The 20,955-nt window shown below is 40.1% G+C and overlaps 1 protein-coding gene across 1 annotated transcript; it reads right to left on the bottom strand.

Annotated features, from left to right (window-relative positions):
- Positions 1–2,581: 2,581 nt before the first annotated feature.
- STEAP2 (STEAP2 metalloreductase) lies at positions 2,582–14,747 on the bottom strand. Its single transcript, XM_066317085.1, has 4 exons — positions 14,175–14,747; positions 11,990–12,517; positions 9,838–10,002; positions 2,582–3,599 (listed from the first exon to the last, which is right to left on the bottom strand). Exons 1-4 carry the CDS (start codon positions 14,664–14,666, stop codon positions 3,315–3,317), a joined length of 1,470 nt encoding a protein of 489 aa, XP_066173182.1. The 5' UTR covers positions 14,667–14,747; the 3' UTR covers positions 2,582–3,314.
- Positions 14,748–20,955: the final 6,208 nt, after the last annotated feature.

The raw sequence follows: 20,955 nt of genomic DNA, 5'->3' as shown, positions 1-20,955 counted from the left end.
AAGATTTGATGTTTTCTAAGATTTTTAAAGTTAATTTTATTTAAAGAAATGAAGCACAATGCTTCAACCTTGAGTGGTTTCACTCTGCAGGAATGAAATAGGAAACAGTCCAGGACATTCAATTCTGTAATCCTTTTAAAAGATAAAAGCCTTTTGAAATGCAATAACAGACACAGTTAAGTTAGAAGTTCTAACTGTTATTTGTTCTTCATTTTTATGTGAAAAAGTAATTTGTACTAGTTCAGGCTCCTGTCTGTCTCCAGCAAAACAGGGTTTTCACTTAATGTCTAGAATGTTTGATAAAAAAGTATCATACTTGTGTATCACCACCAGTATCACTGAAACAGCTGCATATTGGAGGAGGAACAATAAAATAAATACCCTGAAACAAACTTATTTGGTTTTGGAAAAAAAGAAAGAATGCAATTTATTTATTTGATAGATTTATTGAACCTTTTTTTCTTCTTTATTTTTCTGTTAAAAATTAGGAAAGTTTCAAATTTCTAAAATGTTTGATAATTTTTTGAGAATGTAGCTATTAAATACAGTAATCTGGAGGCAGCATCTATCTTGAATAAATCCAAAATTACTGATTTACAAGAGGCTGAGAAGTTATGTTAGGAAAAAAAATCACTGGACATCCACCTGCTTTCTTTTTGGAAGTATCTGCTACTTGTCAGTTACTAGAGATAAGTCCAACTTTCCAACTACTTGAAATTGAAAATTTGTGAAACAAAAAAAGTATCAAATATCTGTTGACACACATAACATAGTTCTTTTTTTTAAATAATGTATTCACAAAACTCCATTTTCAAGAAGAACCCATTGGCCTCTCATTCAATACAAAATATGTCTAAAGACATATAAAAATGCTTTAATTCTGAAAAACATTATGCAAGTATTTTATTTTTCATCTCTGGATTTTAGCGTGCTTAAAATCAAAGAAAATTCAACTGTCTCTTATTTTGTAACAAACCCAGAATACACACACGATTGATGTGTATGTTTGGGGAATTTGAATACTAAAATAAAATTGTTGTAGATATTTTTGATTTGAAATTAATTAAATTAAGAACAACTGACATTAATTCTTTAGTCTTAGGCTGGTGTAACTGTGGGCAGAGTTCGATTCTAAAATCTTCTTTTGCTGTAAAGCTGTTCATTTCATTAAAAGCAGAGATAATGAGATTTAGAGGACCAGCAATGTTTAAGGATAAAGTCAAGCTTAATTCTGTATATTTCTGATACTTGATAGGACAAATTCTCACAAAGTAATAAACAATAAGAGAAGGTTCAGCTAGGAAAATCAGAGATTTTAAACAGTGCAAATAGATAAGAAAAATATAATTTAATACATGAAAATTAGGACCAAATGCACAATCTGATTCACTGAAATAGAGGTTTTGCTAATTAAGCAATAGCAGCCTGAAAGTATGAGTTGAGTTTGGTTGTTTTGTTAAAGAAGAGTAATTACTACTGATACAGCAGTAGCAATAAGTAATTGTGGATATTATTTGGAATCCAACAGGAAATGTAAATGTCAAGGTTTAGAGATTTTTAAATATAAGAATAATTTGGTTTCTCAAAATTTCAGGCATATCCCAGAGACACTTGTTGTAAAAGTTAGATCTTTATATAAAAATAGAAGATTGGATTTGCACAAAAAGATACTAAGAATTTAAGACACATTCTGGGAAATTCATATATAATAACTGAAACTCCAGTGTAGACACATACAGAATATGAGTATTGTGATGCTTCCAACATACTGGAAGTTTCACACTGAAAATGGATTTGTACTGTTGCTGAATTCTCAGCTCTGCTTTTTGTTTTAAAATATTTCCTCATATTTCAAAATAATTGAAAAATCAAAAACTGATTTACACACATATCTTTCTATAAATGTATGGCACTATTTTGAATCTTCATTGTATGATGTATGGAAATAAAGAGATGCCAAAGGTCTAAAATCCTACATCATACTCAAAAAAGATGGTATTAGTACAACACGCTTTGCTTACAATATATACATTCACACCAAAATTGAAACTGGGTTTGCATATTCAAATCATGGAATGGTGTAAAACCACACACAAATAAATATACTGTACATGTGCAATACACTTGACCAAGTACAAGGTGCTGTAGCTGGGCTGGGTAACCCCCAGTATCCCACAGGCTGGGGGATGAAGGGATGTGGAGCAGCCCTGCCCAGAAGGACCTGGGGGTGCTGGTGGGTGAGAGGCTGGACATGACCTGGCCATGGGCACTCACAGCCCAGAAAGCCAAAAGTGTCCTGGGCTGCACCAAAAGCAGCGTGGGCAGCAGGGCAGGGAGGTTTTGTCCCTCTGGTTTTGACCCAGCTCTGGGGTCCCAGCACAGGAAGGATATGGATGCATTGGAGCACGTCCAGGGCAGGGACACTGAAGATGATCAAAGGGCTGGGGAACCTCTCCGGTGAGGAAAGGCAGAGAGAATTGGGTTTGTGCAGCCTGGAAGGGATTGTTTGGGGGAGACTGAATTTCAGCTTTCCAGCACCTGAAGTGAACCTGCAATAGAGCTGGAGAGGGCAATGGCATGTAGTGTCAGGACAAGGGGGAATGGCTATAAACTGAGTGAAAGTAGGTTTGGATTTGCTGTTAGGAGGAAATTCTTTGCTGTGAGGGTGGTGAGGCCCTGGAACAGGTTGGCCAGAGAAGCTGTGGATGTCCCATTCCTGGAAGTGTTCAAGACCAGGTTGGATGGGGCTTTGAGCAATTTGATCTAGTGAGAGTTGGCAAGGCCCATGACAGGGGCATTGGAGCACTGAGCTTTAAGGTCCCTTCCAATTCAAACCATTCTGTGATTCTGTGATCATTACAAATTAATCTGTTTCAATCTCTGGTTATTTCCTAAATAAATTGTTTTATACTCTGAACTCATTAACCCAGAAATGTGGTTTTAATGGAAGAAACACTGCCCAGAAAATTTCATATTAATAAACAGCACTCTGAACAAATATGCTCTAACTAAAAAAAAATGTGTAAAGCCTGGTTCTAATAAAATACTATTGTGATATAACTGTGCAAAGGAACATTAACTTTTTTTTTATTTCATAATCATCTGTCTTCTGTAATCCAAAACAAACATATTTTTATAGTTATCAGAAATATTAATTTTTTAGTTATAAACTTCTCATAGTTTGCTTAAGAGCTGGTACTATATGTCAAGAAAGACACTTTACAAAGACTCCTACTTAGCTAAACCCCTAAAAATGCAAGTTTATGACCAAAAAACTCAAAGCCAAACATGTACAACAGTGTTAACAAGTATCATCACATTACAGTTATCCTTTCTGGGGAGAGATGTGGAACAGACCCACTTACTTCTTCTATAACATGGCTTTTCTCCCATCCTCTTCGAATTCTCCTCAGTTTCCTACTTACACATGGCAAAAGTAACACGATCTTACCTAGAATTACAATGGAAGGCAGAACAAGGGCAAGAACAAAATTTGGTGGTGTATAAAATCTGTAATACTCTTCTTCAAAAGCTCTCTTCCATCCATAAATCAGTACATGGAAAGTACTTATAAGCAGAGCAATGTATCCAAGTGTAGACTGTGAAGAAAGAGAAAACAGAAAAAAAAAGATATAATAGCACTTGGTCCTTCACCTGATAGCTCTAATAATTGTTTGCATAATTTAAACTTTTCTGTTAGATATCGAGTTAAAATCTCTCACCTATTCACTACATTAAGTTAGCAATACATGGTTTTAAGTTCACATTCTGAAATTTACAGACTGAACTGAGTACTGATTTACAGAGTATCTCTGCTAACATCTACAGGCCTTAGTCAAAGCTGAAATGATGTCCGCTCAAATTCTAAGTAATGGAAGTCAACTTCAGGATAGGTATGCCAATTAGGAACAATTCCAGTGTAGTTACTAGAACAACATTCATTGTGATTGGAAATTACATTTCCTAGCTATGAGGATAGATCACTTTCAAGATTTCTTATTATGGAACAATGCAATTCTGTTGGAAGAGATTTGGCCCTGAACGTGCATATTTTTATCACTCTGAGATGCACAGTTCACTTCTGCCTCACAAAGGCCTACATCCACTTGTCTGATGTCAGCATAAACTGTCCCTTACCTTCTCCAAGTTGCTGCTGACTGGTTAACAGGAATATCTGAACTGCAGAGCTTGGGCATACTAGTACAAAGTGGTGCAGTTTACCATAAACAGACAGTGAGGGATAAAAGGTCAAAGAGAGGGTTCTCACAGCAGCCTGCAGAAGAAAGACCTCTCACTACAGAATCTAGAGCTCGCCACAGAAGGTGATGGTAATAGGGTCACTCACCAGTTCTGTGAATCTGCCTTTTTAAGGACCCTGTAGCTGTAATGCTTCACAGATTTGACAATCCATCAACCTTAACTTTCCTGAACAGCCATGATAAAAGAAGACTACTATGCTTTGACTTCTGGTGGTGATCAAATGAAGAAAAACTCTTTCTGGCCAAAACTGATATAATGACTAACTTGGCTGGGAAACATTTGTAGAGAATAACAGAAGCACAGAATGAGCATTAAGAAAGGCTACCAAGGTATGGTCTAATTCCAGCAAACAGACAAGCAAAGAAAAAGGCAGCCTAAGGGTCTGTAACAGGTAGTGAAAAATGTAAATGCACCTACTTCAAGATTAAGCAGTTTCTAAGGCAAGAAGAATGTCTGAACTAATACTCTTTGCAAGGATTCACTAGTATAATGGTATAAACTGAAAACTTTCCTCTTAATTTTTTGGGATTGGTACCCTGTTTTTTGACTTTCCACTATTTATGTATCTTTTTGTCAATGGTTTCAGGGCCTTTTTTTAAACCTTATATACTGCATACTTTTTCTTAAAAAACTAATTTGCTCCCAAAATATTCAATAGTAAACAGAACATTTAGACAAACATTTGAGGATATGGAAATGGCATATGCGGTATCTGAATGGACCTTCTGGTAAAAAATTTGGACAGCAAACAATCAAACCCGATGTTTTATTATGTTATTGCAGATTTTTGTTGGTATGACTGTCCTGAATTCATTGTTATATCACTGCCAGCAGTGAGAAGGGCACAAGTGAATCATATCCCTCATTTCTTTATCAGGATCACTGATGAGAAATATAACAATTCTTGAATAAAGAAACAGAAGGGAAATATTATACAGTCATTTCCAAATATTTTTATTTTAGTCCTTATTTTAATTTTATTTTCAAGCTAGTTTTGAGACATCTATATATGTCTTTCTATCTAATGGTCAAAATACAAACTAAGAAGTACATAAGTATGTTTTAAGCTAACAAGAAAAGGACAAGAAAAACATATGATGATGTATTTTTATTAAGTTCTTTTTTTTGTGCCCTGTGAAGAGTTGCCATATGCTTCTCTGAAGTGTATGGTAGAGCATGTGCTAGTGTGTACTGCACAATTTCAACCACACATCTAAAAAAACTAACAAACACATTGCTATTGCTTCTGTCAGCTAATGCTATGTTCTTCAACTGGGGCCCAAATGACCATTACCAGGCTCCAGATCATAATTCCTTTAAGAGCAGAGGACTTCTGAAAGCAGAAAGAAACAATACTGTTTCTTTACTGGTAAACTGACATTGAACAGTGCAGTGAGCAGCAATTATCAGCCAGAATTATCAGTCGTAATTCTTGGCAACCCTCTGCTTGGGCTTTAGAATGGCTGCTGGGAAAAGTGGAAGAATATCTTTGCCTGCTTTGCTTCCTTATTTTCCATATTACTGTGTTTCCTGGAAGCTGAGTAACAGATGAGCACATTTCCTATGGACTCCCAAATATTTTAGCTTTTCTCTAAGTCCTCCCTGTTTTGTTTCTTTTTCCTTCCTGATCAAAGTCAGCTTTTAGCCAATACAGGGGATTCCCAGCCAAGGCTACTGATAAACTGGACAAACTGGTATTGTTTGAGAAAGGAACCAACAGAAGTTAGAGAAGCGGCAAAGATGAAAGAGAAAATCCCTAAAACGTTACCAGTAAGATGTATGTATTTAGAGACAAAAATGTGCTGTGGGGCAAATCTGCTTCAGGAATTTCTACACTCACAATGGCCCAGTAGTTCCAAGCAATTTATATATACAAAAGGTATTTTCTAAATTCTACATATATGCAAGATATATTTCAGATTCTCTGTGTAACAGGTTATTGCTAAAAACTGTTTGTAGTTACTTCTATCTGGAATCTTACCCATAAAGTTGCTAAATACCCAGGTCTCAGTATTCTTTACTCTGGAGAAAAGGTATCTTATTTTTGTGGGAGAACAAAGGCAGGGCAGGCTCTCTCTCAAAGTGTATGCATAAGAAATATTTTACTCACATTGCCTCCAAAAAACTTTAGGATTGTGCTAGCAGAGAAAAGGAATATCTACAAAAAAAGTCAGCTTCCTACCACTCAAATGGAAGATTTGGGTTTTTTTTGATAAAAACCATGAAGCTCAGCTTTCAAAGCCAGTCTGCTCTGTCCATTGCCACTTTAAATGATGGGTTTTGGACTTGAAATCTTAGACTGAAAAAAAAAAAGCAACAGTCATTTATGTTTATATTATGTATTTATAGTTTAACTTTTGTCACTAGACTGAAGGACCCAGTGCAGCATAGCCTGCAGACAATATGCTCCATTTCCTTGTATTTTATGTGAACACTCAAGGACTGGTTTCAATAAAGGTCTTTTTTTTTTTCCTGTTTAGTGTGTTGGTTTAAGCTGTTTATCCTGCCTGCTCTGATAAAAATTAATTCTTTTGTATTCCCTTTGTATTCCTTTGCTCCTTGTCCAAATATATTTAGATGAGAAAAAGAACACTGAAGAAGCATTTAAGAAATCTGATGCGTTAGTATAGCAGCCCCAGATTTCTTCCCTGTTGCTTTTCTCAGTAAACTTCAGCTCTGGGTTATGCTGACTGCAAAGTTTCATGCTAAGTGTTTCAGTCATCTAGGATCTCCTACTGAGAAAACTCTTCATCACTCTGTCTCACTCTGTGGTTCCTCTGTCTGGAAGTTATGAGTTTTTCTCTCCAAATCACGATGAAGTAATCAGACCTTTGTTTTGTACAGTGGTCAGCTCTGTACTGTTTCAATTCCTGTTTTTTGCTTGTCTCTTAGCTCCTTCTAGGACTGACACAGTAATTTCCTTTTGCACTATTAAACCTTCTCATATCTCACTTTGTGAATTGCATACTATAAGCAAAGGAGAGGAGCCTGCATTGCTTGTCCTCTCAAAGTCCTTTTCCCTTGATGAAGCAGGCTGGAATTTTTGGGGCTGTTGACACCTGTGTCTGAAACCAAGATAGGTAAAATGGAGGCATCTCCAAAATAATTTGGGATATCAAAGACAGCAATGACTTTTGTGCAAAAATATTGACAACTAGTGTTTCTTTAGAGTATTTGGAAGACTGTGTTCAAAGACTGTTCGAACTGCTGTAGATTGGGGAAGATGCTGCTTAGGGCTTGTTCTACTGGAACAAGGCTAGTCTATACTGTACATTTTAATAAACTCAGATTTTCCTAATAGGACTCAAGACTGAGTATGTTCTAGTGGTAAAACTATTTAGAAGAAGCCAGACCCTTATTTTGATGAGACTACATTTACTAAGATGAGCAAGCAAGAATATGTTGTTCTCAGTGGAAAGTGCTGAGCTGGAACACTATCTGAGTGGCTGACTGACTGATTATTCATCTGTCAGATGTGAAACAAGTTCAGCAGCTGTTGTGGCAAATTATCTGAGATTCAGCACTAAAGCTAGACACATACTGCTCTTCCCAGCTGAAAAGAAAAGCAGCAATGGAATGATAGGTTAGTAGGTCCATTGTTTGTCCCCCTGACTTAGATGAGACTGAGAAATTTAAAATCAATTTTCCTTCATTGCACTGCTCTTTGGTAGTAGAAAAAGAAAAAAGAGCATAAGTATTGTAATGTTTTGTCTGTTCTCCTTGCATACTGGGGACAGTGAAACATGCAGAAATACAGATTCCTTTTACTCTAGAAAGCAATCACTCAAAGTCTGTTTTCTGACTGAGGAAAGCAAGAAGACATTTTTGACAAGTAACAAAACGAAGAATAGTTTTCATCCTGAGAATTAATGACAAAATAAATACTCATTAATTTGACGGAAATTTTTAGTAGCTAAATACTTTTGTGATTAAGATTGCAAATGGCCATAGTTCATATGGTTTTACCATAGTTCAATTGGTATTACCAATACCAATTATCTTGTGCACATAATGCAGTATTGAACTGTAACATACATCCAGAGCAAACAACTTATTCCCAAACAAATTCCTCAAAATATTGACTGATGGGTCATTGAAGTTCATAGTTCCTCAAATTTGGAAATATTTTAATTTATAGTGGAAATAACTACAGTAAATATGTAGTTGTAGATACATCATTGTGATTATTGTGTGGGTTTTGACTCAGTCACACAAGCCCGAAATTTGGAAATATGAGTAAGGAAAAATAAGACAAAAGGGCTGTGTGTGTGGCTGGAAGTTATTACTGGATAAAGGCATCATGTCACTCACAAGTGAATACATATTTTTCCCTTTTGCACTCATATTTTATATCACCCAACAGCAGTACTATTGTCCCCACACAGAGAATTCCAGATGGCAGATATGTTTTAACAATACACTTGAGTATTTAGTCTCTCTGAAGGCTCAAAGCCATGACTGTGAATAAACAGTTCTGTCAGGGTAACTCCACGTTGAAAAACTTGTCAGAAAACTTTTTGTAGGCCTACCTGCAGTTTTCCAGTAATAGAAATCATAAGGGAAGGCAAGACATTACAGACAGACCTCAAACAACTACAGCCATTGAAGTGTTCCCCACCAGTCTCTTTAAAATGTCTGTAAATTATGAAGCACAACCCAAGCCCTGAACTTTAAAGTCAGTGCCCACATTCTGAAGTGAACAGGACTCAGAATTAGGCAATATTATCAGGCTAAGCTGAAAAAATGTTAATCAGAAAAGGCTGAGCTAAGACTACAGTATTAAAGCCAAAGTCAGAAAACAAAACATAACAAACCTCAAAACTATGCACTCTTAGGAATTTTCACCCAACTGAATCCTAATAAAATTTCTTATACCTGACTGCTGCCTAAAACTACTGCAATGAGGAAGCATTGAGCTGTTCATTAAAGCCTGAATTTCTCAGTACTTTATGCTGGTTAGATTTGCATGTTCTAAGTATTTACCTGAGGAAGGCAGGCAGCAGATGGTGTGCCAGGGCCATGAAAAGCCTCTGATTTTAATAGGCAAACCTCTCTATTTTACTAGTGGGTATTTTCAGCTAACAGGAATAATGCAGTTGGAGAGCTGTGTCAAGTCCCACACTGGATGAGAAGTAAAACTTAACAACAACATGTGCAATAAACATCCTGCAGGGTAAATTAAGTCTTCAAGTTTAATGGCTGTGTACATCTACGTACACAAGTATCTAATCAGTGTCACTGCATTTAACAGGTTTGTCCAAATTTACCTAATTTGAATTTAGCAAAAAATTCTAAGAACAGAAACGGAAAAGATTAGTGATCATTTTGTCTTAGCTATGTTGGTGATTTAAGATCAAGTGTAAAATGAAAAGTCCCATTCTAACACTCATGAATGCTTAATGTGCCTTCATGGTAACATATTGGTTAAGTAATTGTTGTTTTTATTGAATTACCAGAGACAGAGGAAAAAAAGGCTCTTGTCACATTGCAATGAGTTTTTGTTTATGATCTTGATCATGAGCGTGATCAAGAAATTCTTGTTAACACCAAAATCCCCTTATTAAAAAAGTAACACACCTGAATAAAACTGAACTCCCTCCAGTTTAAGGCACTGTTTACTGAAGGGATGGAAGTTACTGCCAGCAAAGAAAGCAATCCAAGACTCATTATTCCAAAGGAGATATACATTTCAATTCGCCACACTTCTTCCTCATTCCAGGAATTTTCAACATTTGCATGAACCTGATCAAAGAGCAAAAAGGAAGAACTTTATTCTAAAGAATATTAAAAAAACCAACAGAAGTTAGTTTGCTGACTTAAAGTTCACAGTTACAGGACAACTATAAAATGGAGTCAAATATTTCAGAGGTTTCCTCATGCCTTGGAGAAAAACAACTATTTCCTTACTGCTGGTATTTGCTCTTGCTAGGTTAAAAACACGTTAAATATGGAAATTTAGATGAGATGCTAAAAGAAAATGTAACATTATATACCATTTACAACAATACTGTTATAAAATCAGGTAATGCTGCACATTCTTATACACTGTAAAAAAGGAGCTGTGTTCTTCAGACTCTGCAAACGTAAATTCTGTAACATAAGTTGGATAAACCTGCAATTTCTTTTTAGTTTCTTACATTTAGAAATACTTCAGCATCATTTCCTTCAGCTTTTCTATGTTCAGTCCAAGCTTGTTTCTGTCTTTCACTATTGATATCAGATTTTTCCAAGATGGTTCTCACTGGAGAGCTTCACCAGAAAAAAAATACAACTCAGGACGTTAACAACTAAGAAACTTAGATATTAAATTATTTTTTCCACTTCCAGTTTAACTATTGCAATATGGCATGTCTTGAAAAAGGTGCACCAGAAATATTAGCAAGGGAGTTTCACAGTATCATTAAACTAAGATAATTTCTTACTAGAAGTACCACTGAAACCTTTAGTATTACTTATTTTAAGCGTGAATTACCGATTCTTGTTGCCTATTTAGTTTTGCCCTTCCGGTCTTTCTCTTAAGTTAATTTTTTGATGCTAGCTCTTTCAGACCTTTGTGACACTCCCTGTTAATTTGTTACATTTGATTTTATTTCCTTATTTGGTTTTCTTTTCTGTTCTATCACATCTCTCTTTCCTACATATTTTATGTGGTGAATGGCAATGCTATTTTTCTGGCAATGCTGCTTTTCTCCCACTTTAAAGGTTACAATAAAAGCTGTCTCGCTGACAGCAGCATGAGACCCTCTTCTAGAGGATGACAGATTTGTTGGAGAATGTTTCAGAGTTATGCAAGATCAATTGTTCCTGGAAACTATGAGTCAATTTCTATTGCCTGCAATAGATGATGTCCACAGAATTTTAAAAGAATAAAGTAAAGCATAAAGTATTTTTAGCATGGTCCAAAATGTTACAAAATATAAGCCTCTTTTTTTTGTTGTTGTTGTTTTTGGAACACAGAAGTATGTGTAAGCATGATTACAGCATCTGCCTTTATGCTTTTCATATCTGTACTTATGCACTTATGAGATACATACTTCCGCCATGTGTTAAGTATACATAGGAAGGAACATAGTTCAGAATTTTCCTGCTGTTGCTCTTATCCTTTCTATCCTACATTCTTCTTGTGTATATTGCTATCAGGAATTTCAACAGGATGTGTCACCAATTCCCCCATCACACAAACTTGACTGCGGATTGACCCACAAGGTGAGCAAAATGCACAGATGTTAATTTTAGTCTCCTTATTTGGCACTGCCTATGCATAAGACAATCCAGAACATTTTGTGCCAAAAGCAGTAGGACAGATTAAGAAAAACCCAATTATTGCATTCAGGAGCAATATGTACCCAGCCAAGGCGTTTCTGGCTTACAGAACTGTCGCTGTAGGACACGAAAGAAAGACTCTAAATATTCAGAAGGCAATGAGTACAGAAAAATAAGGCTTTATTTTCTAATTCTTACTACTTTTTATAAGGTATTTCGATACAGACTTAACATGTTTGGTGAATAGGAACAACACTTCTTTAATCTCATTGGTTAACTGGACAGACACCAAAACACTACCTAGAAAAAGACAGTTTTGAGAAAGGATAGCTGTTTGCTAAGATTGTTTTGAGGAGAAACTTTCTTGAGAAATTTTTCCTTGGGGAAGAAGTTAGCAGCTGCTAGCAGGCTAAAATCTCTCAGACTCAGAAATATCAGGCCCACACAGAACAAAAGACAGTCTTACCTGTTGATATGCCAGGTTGAGGAACAAGTACCGCTCTGACCTCCTCATGGGCAAGCAGAGGCTGTACACCACATGCACTGCTGCAAAGAAAAAACTGAGCAGTCCAAGCTGCTTCCGACACTGCAGCCAGTTGTCCAGCCAAGGAGGAAATCTCCGATACTTAGTGCCGTAGTAAAGCTGGTAAGCGGCTGCAATAAGTCCTGATAAATACACTAGAGAAAGCAAAGTGATAGCAACAATTGGCAGAGTCTTGTTCACAATCTCAATGGGAATCTTGTAAAAGTCACTCTGCTGATTTCTCATGTAGGGATGGATGACATCTCTGACAAAGGAATAGATGAAGAAGAATGTTGCCAGGCTAATGGCAATCACTACAGGCCCCTTCCACAGGGTGAACAGTCGCAGAGGAAGGTTTTCAATTTCCCTTGAAGATGACAATGCCCCCAAATCAACAGGAATGAAACTGAGCTGACGGGCAAGCTCAATAACTTGATGGCGAGCCTGAACATTGTTACTGCATATATAGACCTGTTGGGAAAGTCAAGGGAATTAGCCATAGTCAGAGAAGGAGACTCAAAGGTAAACAAAAAACTAGCAAAATGCACCTAAAACCTCAAGGGCTTCCCAGTCAAAACTACAACACAACCACTAAAACTATATTTCATCCCAGCTTATATCACCAATATGACAATAAAATCACATAAAAATCTAGCCAAAGTGTAAATATGCACATTGATTTATCAACAGAGTAATCAAAACAAAACTGGCTTTTTCTTGGATTTAATAATGAGGGATGTCTTGGTAATCTGTACACTAAAACCTGTCATACTGAAATGTCTACAGGACTGGATTAACTTGAAGCAACTGTTGAAAGCATTTCAGAAAATCCCAAATCTCTCAAAAATACAGGAATCTTAAACAGTGACCCTTAAACAACTATTGCATACACAGAATGAGAAGCAGCGAGCTGTGTAACCTCTCCACGAGTAAGAATTTCAGCCTTATTTCCCAACCCAGATTTCCACAGATTTCAGATCTGAGCATTTAACAGAAAAGACAAAAACTAGCAGCCAAATAAGAACTTGTTCTAAAGGCTAGTTAATTATGCAGTGAAAGAAGTGTATTGCTAATAGTACTTCAAGGTTCTGTTAAAATTCACAATGGGCTATAGTTTGCCCAACACTATTTGCTGATCATCTGCACTGAAGCAAATATGTTCTGTCTTGACTGAAGTGAATTATTTTTAGTGTAGTGCTGTTCTGAAAGGGGATAAGAGAAGTTTGGTGAAGTTATTTTTTAAATTACGGTAATTGCATATCAATTCCGTTCCATTTAAATGTACCTGAGGTGCCACAAAACTCAATTTAGTCTCTAGAAGTCATGTTACATTAGTTATTTCCTATGTATATCTCAGATTTCATAAAGCTGTGAAGGACTGGATGCTTGCACAGGTTTAAATCTTTTACATCACTTCAGCAAAACATGAAAAACATAAAGGTGCATTTTCCATATGTACGATGGATTTGCAAAACATACTGGGAAGGATTTGAACATGATGTGCCCAAGCAGCGCTGGATTAAATGAATGATCACTTAGAAACATATGTGCCTCCTTCTATTCCCTCACATTTATGATTTTGGGGCACTCTAAAACCTAAGTAATTTCTTTTAATCACTTTGCAGCTACATTGAATGCAAGCATTTCTAGAACAGCTCATTCTCGAGCTCTGTGATTGGGACCTGAGATTTCTGTGCTTTTATTTCAATAGTTCACCACAATGCTGCCACTAAAATGCCCTGGGAAAGACTGTCTCTACCCTTGTATAAAGCATAAGGAAACACATGAACATATATCCTATGGAAAACATTAAGACCCAACTCTTCTCCTCTGTCTGTAGTCACCAAAAGGTAAGTTGTTTACCCTAAGCTAGTATCCAACATTTCCTCTGCAATCTTTAAAGACAAACAGACAACACAGTGAAAAAACTGGACCACTGACTTTGTCTTACAGTGTCATGAACTAAACTCTGAAGGTTTTATTAGCTACTAAAATGTAAGCTAAATGTCCAGCATTTTAGGCACGTTAAGTCAGGGAATATAAATTTCATGAGCCCTGGCTGTTACATTCAGTTCCTATAATACTCATCTTACAAATAAGTTCAGTTAATACAAATAAAAACATTTACCTGTCTGCTAGCATCCTTTGGTCCTAACTGCAGTGACCAAGCTGAAATGACATTGAATCCTTTGACAATTAGGGAATCAGGAAAAAGTGATGCCAAATACTCTGCATTGGAGTCTGGATATTGGTCTACTCTTGTATTATTGCTGACATCAATCAGAATTTTACCAGCAAGTAAATGTTTGAGATCCCACAAAGAGCTGTAATGTTCTCTGTGTATGGCTACAAAAATGATGTTTGTTTTAGCTACTGCATCTTCATGGTGAGTGACATCAACCACATGGGGAAAGAAGTCAGCAGCATGTTTAGGGCTTCTGCTCCCTATGACCACGTGGTACCCACATCTGATAAGTCTGATTGTCAATGACTTAGCAAAGTCTCCACTTCCAATGATGCCTATTGTGACTTTACTGACATCCTTGATGCCATTGGCAACATTTGGTAGAAAAGCTTCATTGAGGTTCTTGGGACTCCCCATCATAGAGATTGATTCCATACTTCCAAGACACCAATCCTACAATGATTTCTTTAGGGAAAAAAAAAAAAAAAAAAAAAAAAAAAAAAAAAAAAAAAAGAAAGAGAAGAAAAAAGAAGAAACAACAGAAAGAAAAATCAGCATCGTACAATTTTATGAGACTCAAATCCATTAACACCTCTGGAAGCAAAATCTTTGGTTCTAAGTTTCATATTATATTTTCTCCTTAATCAAGTATGTGCTAATCAATTTTGTCTCGCAATGTCACTAATAGAAGGAGAAACAAGAAACATAAAGTACTTTAAGCATTTCAATAATACAGTTACTTAAGTAAACAACTGTTTTTTCATCTTCTCCTATTTTTTACCTTCCACTGCCTTGGAATACTGGACCCCCAAAGTATAACTTTGTACTCCTGAAACTAATGGCCAGTTGAATAATGAGTAGAAACATGCAAAGAAAATTGGAAAATAACAGAATGTAGGGAGCACTGCCCTGTGATCAGTATGAGATCAGCGGGTACGTGGAGGCTGAATTCCGTTAAAAGTTTATGCAGGTTATTATTGCCATATCCTCTCCTGGCCATGAAGGAGGAGATGCAAGTCTCAAAGCTGCAAATCATGACACCATGACAAACATCCATCTGATATACTCACCTGTCAGCCTGGAAAATGGGCTGCCCACGTGGATCCAATGGCAAAAACAACAAAGAAATTTATCAAGGCCTAATCATAAGATCACTAATGACATTTCTAGGTCAGACTGCTTGGTCTGGCCATGGATGTATAAGGATTAACTCTGGATGCAAGGGTAAAGGATTCAAAGCCATGAGTCACAAATATGCTTAATACAATTTTCTATCCAGGCAAGTAAGATAAATCCTGGAGACAAACACATGGGACAGCCTTCCATAAAAAGCTAATGGCAGGAGATAGATTTCACACAAAAATAAAAGGGAAAATAATTTTAGGACTCAAATTCAGTGTAGTAAGGGATGTTTTGAAGAAAAACAGATGCTAAGGCTTGCAGAAAAAAATTAAAATAAATACTGTGATATCCTTGGTCACAGAACTGCAATAAACCTCTAACAAAGACATTAAACACCAACAAAACAACCCTCAGGAGGGAAGTCTTCACACAAAACCACAGTTATGACCTAGGTGGTTCTGCATCGTTGGCAGGGGTTGACCCTGGCTGGAGGCCAGGCATCCAAAAAGGTGCTGCTTTATCACTCCTCTCCTCAGCTGGGCTGAGGAGAAAAAATACCATGAAAGGCTCATGAATTGAGATAAAGACAGGGAGAGATCACCTACCAATTATCACCAGAGGCAAATCAGACTCTGCTCGGGGAAATTAACTGACTTTATTACCAATCAAAATCAGCAGGATAGTAAGAAGTTAAACAAATTCTAAAGAAACACTTTCTAATAAGCTCATTCTAATAAGCTTTTGCCTGATCTTAACTTTATTCCTGATTCTCTGCCTCCTCCCCTTCTGCAGCACAGGGAGACAGGGAATGGACATTACAGCCAGTTCATCACACGCTGTTCCTGCTGCTGCTTCCATCTCAGGGAGAGAAGTACTTCTCCTGCACCAGCATGAGGTTCCTCCCACCGGAGAGTCCTCTACATACTTCTCCAGTGTGACTCCTTCCCACAGGCTACAGTTCTTCACAAACTCCTCCATTGAGGGTCCCTTCCAGAGTGCAATCCTTCAGGAACAGGCTGCTGCAATGTGGGCCCCCATGGGGTCACAAGCCCTAGCAGAAAACCTGCTCCAATATGGGCTCCTCTCTCAGGTCCCTGCCTGGAGCCTGCTGCAGTGTGGGCTTCCCATGGGATCACAGCGTCCTCTCAGGCCTCCACCTACACTGCTGTGGGGCTCCTCCACGGGCTGCAGGTGGATCTCTGCTCAACCATGAACCTCATGGGCTGCAGGGGGACAGCTGCCTCACCACGGCCTGCACCATGGCTGCAGGGGAATGTCTAATCCAGTGCTTAGGGCACCTCCTCCTCCTCCTTCTTCTTCACTGGCCTTGGTGTCTACATAAGTTGTTTCTCTCACATGTTCTCATCTTCTCTTCTGCAGCTGAAATTACTTTTTTTCCCCTTCTTACCTATGTTACACGAGAGGCGCTGCCACCACCACTGCTGCTGGGCTGGGCCCTGGCCAGCCATGGTCCATCCCAGACCCAGCTGACGCTGACCCCATCAGACACAGGGTAAGATTCCTGCAGCTTCTCACAGAAACCACCCCTACAGCACTCCTTCCCAACCTCGCTACCAAAGTCTCACCAGGCAAAGCCAATATAATTGTAGAACAGGAATAAATTCTGAAAATTAAGGAAGCAATGAGGAGAGGCAGGCTTCAAGAGCAAAAAGAAACCACTAGGTTGCCATCTTGGGAGCAATCAACAAACAACGCACCACACAGAACCTTCTCCTGAGCCACCATCCAGGAGCTGATATGATGGCAATTAATCGTCAGCGAGGGACGTTAACCAGTCATTGGCTAGTAATACAGCATGTGTGGTGAGCAACCTTCCACAATTAAAAGCAGCTTTGTGTTTCAGAAATTGGAGGAAGCTACGAGAAGAATGGGAACTTTTCATTCCAGCTTTGACTAGAAGGTACAAACTCACCGAAACTGGACTCAGAAGTTAAAGAGAGAAAGCAGTATGTGAAAGTGACCACACAGTCAGTATTTGAAGAAAAGATTCTAACAGTGAATCCTTCTGGCAGAGCACAAAGATTTTTATGCATGCACTAAAAAAACCATTGACTTTTTCCTTACCATGTGACCTGAGATGTATTTAACAGATGACCAAACTACCAGTATTTCCTGTATCAGGATGGGTTTGCCCCCAGGAACATAATGAGAATATATAATGAGATAAAAGATGTAACTGGATATGACAGAACATATATGCCTTCACCATGTGATTACAGCGGCCCATTTCAGTTCATATCATGTAACCAGAACATGCTGCAAAACTGAGATTGAAAGGGAACCACCATAAGGAAATTGGCTACCGGTAGCATTTAACCATGCTGCAGCCTGCTTTCAGTTTTAGTCCAAAGGATCCTGGGGAGAGTGGGCACACAGGACTTGGACATGATGAACTGCTCTGGTGAGCTGAATTTGGCCTGCTGGCCAAAGATTCTCATTGCCTGTTCTAAGGAAAATACAGTGCGAGTAACATAATCAAACTAACAGACTTCGTAAAAAGCCCTCAAGGGAACAGGCTGACATGACTTTTAGACAAGTAATCTAAGAGATGTACAAGAGGAGGGAGCTAGCAGTTACTGAAAGGACTGTATTAAATGCATAACTGCAATTCCGAGGCAAGAATGTATAAGGCTGTTTTAACTGCAACAGGAGAGCTTTCCTGACCTGAAAAATCACACAATTAAAAAAAATTGCTAAGCTAAGGAGCACTATTGCTCACAGCTAAGGAGCACTGTAAAAAGACAGAGACAATGCCATCATGTAGGGATAAAATAAGAACAAGGATGGTACAGAAATGAGTTTGTAACTAGTAAAGAAAATAAATGGCAACAAATAAAAGTTTCATAAATACAATAAAAAGCCACAAGACAGAAGGCAATGTTTAAAGCTTCAGAGGAAAAGGAACAAGTTATAACTTACACAAAATATGATGAATTATTAAAAGTCTTTATTTCTGCCCTCAGCAGGAAAGTTAACTGTGAGTAGGTATTTAAAGAAATGCCTTCTATGGGGAGGCAGACAATGAGGTCAAAGTGCAAGACATAATTTAAGAGTAAAGGATAAAGTTAAAGATAAGATAAAGATTTTAAAGTCAGCAGACACTTTTGAAATCAGCCCTTGATGCTTAAAATATTGACCAAAGTGACATCTTCAGAACTAAAGAGATGACAAGACAGGCAGAATAGCACATATTGCTAAAGGAAGAGAGGACGACTAAGGAAAACAAGGACTTCTTAGCCTAACTTCAGCACCTGGACAGATTTTTCACCAAGTTATTGTGCAATCAATTAGTAAATAAATGGGACGCAGATGATAAGAAGCAGCTGAGGTGAGTTGTTCAGGAACAGGTTTCAAAAAAACCAACCTTCTTTTACGAACTAACTGATTTTAGGGTTATAAAAATTAACAAAAGTGATATAGCTTTGACATATGGTCTTAAAAGAGCTAAGAGAACATCACAGAGCTGTGTCAGCCAGACGGTGACACACGTGAGAAACTGCTCCTGGAAAAATAACTGCGGGAGGAGAAAACCGAACCAAGGCAAGCGGGGCCACCGTCTCCGTGCCCCCCGCTCGGGCGGCACTCGCGGGGCTGGCGGGCCGCTGTCCCTGGGCGGGTTGGCGGGCGGCAGCGCGGCGCGAAGATCCAGCCCGGGGCAGCTCGGCGGGGCCCCGGGCCGGGCCGGCATCTCCACTGCAACGACACCGCCTCCCGCGACAGGAGCGGCGGCCCAGCGCCCGCCGGGGACAGCCGGGCCCGCCCGCCGCGGGGCGGGGGCTCGCCGACCCCGCCAGGTACCGCAGCGCCCCCGCGGCTGCCCGAGGCCGGGCCGCTCCGCTCCGCGGGGCGCCGCCAGAGCCTGCCCGGAGACCGGGGCAGCCGCCGCGACGGGCAGCAGGGAGAGCCCCGCGAACGGCAGCTGCGCCCAGGAGCGTCCGGCGGGGATGCGGCCCGTCCCGCCCCGGCCCCGGCGCCGCTCACCTCCGCCCGCCCGCCGGGAGCACCGCGCCGCCGCCGCTCCTCCTCGCAGCCGGGCCCGCAGTGCCGCGCGGGCCGAGACGCGCCGCCTCCTGCCGCTGCTGCGGCCCGCCCCCTGCGGCCGCTCCGCCGCGCCCGGGCCCCGCCGTGGAGCCGGGGGGCACGGGCTGGGCGTGAGCCGGCAGGGGTGCGGGCGGGAGGGCCCGTGGTGTCCTGGGGAGCGTCGAGGAGACTGTGGCCAGCAGGTGATCTTCCCCCTCTATTCGGCCATGGTGAGGCCACATCTGGAGCGCTGAGTCCACTCTGGGCTCATCAGTGCAAGAGGAACTACTGGAGAGAGTCCAAGGGACACAAGAAAGATGATGAGGGATCTGGAGCGTCTCTCCTATGGGGAGAGACTGTGGGAGCTAGGCCCGTTTAGTCTGGAGAAGAGAAGACTAAGAGGCAGTCTCATCAATGCATAGAAATATCTCAGAGATGTCAAGAGGATGGTGCCAGGTTCTTTTCAGTGGTGCCCAGCAACAGGACAAGGAGCAATTGCCTTAAACCACAACACAAAATTTCCACCTCAACATGAGGAAAAACTACTTCACATTGAGAGTGGCAGAGCACTGGAACTGACCCCCCCCCCCCCCAGGAGGTTGTGGAGTCTGCCTCTGGAGACATCCAAAACCCACCTGGATGTTCTCCTGTGTAACCTGCTCCACGTTACCCTGCCTTAACAGGTGTTGGTTAGATGATCTCCAGAGGTCCCTTCGAACCTTAAATTCTGTGTTTCTGTGATCTGTGGCAGCACAGGGGGGCGGTGCAGGGAAAGAGGGCTGTGGATGGCCCTGCGGTGCCCTCAGCCACTGTCACTGTGCTCCAGCCCCAGCGCAGGCGGAGCTGGACCCGGGGTGCTGCTGACACAGGAGCAGCTGTGAGCAGCTGGCCCGTCCCCGGATGGGCTCAGGGGCTGCGGGGCAAAACGCGCCTCCCAGGCCCTGCCCCGCCTTGGCTGCCCTGGCCCAAGCTGTCCTTCAGCAGGAACCTGTCACCAGCTGCCCTTCCTTATCCTCTCCTGGCAAAAGGGTGCTGCTGCAACCAGTGCCAGCTGGAGGGCTGTGGAATTGTACCATCATATGTCACGGAATGACAGGGTTGGAAGGGACCCTTAAAGATCAGAATCCAACACCCTTGAAATGAGCATGAGCATCTTCCAGTAGATCCTGTTGTTCAGAGCTCCATCCAGCCTGACTGAACATTTCCAATGATAGGGCATCCATCACCTCTCTGGGCAACCTATTCCTGCATTTCACCACCTTTCTCATGAAAAATTAATTGTGAGGGGGTGTTGGGTGTCCATGCAGCCCAGGTTTGGTTAGTCGGGAGGTCACTAGTATACTCTGTGTAGGTGGGAGTTGTGCTCTAATTTCAGTGTTAGTCAAAATGAGAAATACATGGTTCAGCCACATAAGAGCAAAGCTGAGACCTAAGATATGAGTCCTATCTTGTTTGACATGGAAATCTCCAGTTGAAGACAAATGGAGCTTTTCCCTGGAAAAGCATAGCTTCTGATTTTAACATCTTCTGATTTACATAATAAGTGATACCTTTCATGAAG

This window comes from Sylvia atricapilla, chromosome 1, assembly GCF_009819655.1.
Source record: "Sylvia atricapilla isolate bSylAtr1 chromosome 1, bSylAtr1.pri, whole genome shotgun sequence".
Taxonomy (NCBI): domain Eukaryota; kingdom Metazoa; phylum Chordata; class Aves; order Passeriformes; family Sylviidae; genus Sylvia; species Sylvia atricapilla.
This window is presented reverse-complemented; position numbering and strand designations above follow the sequence as displayed.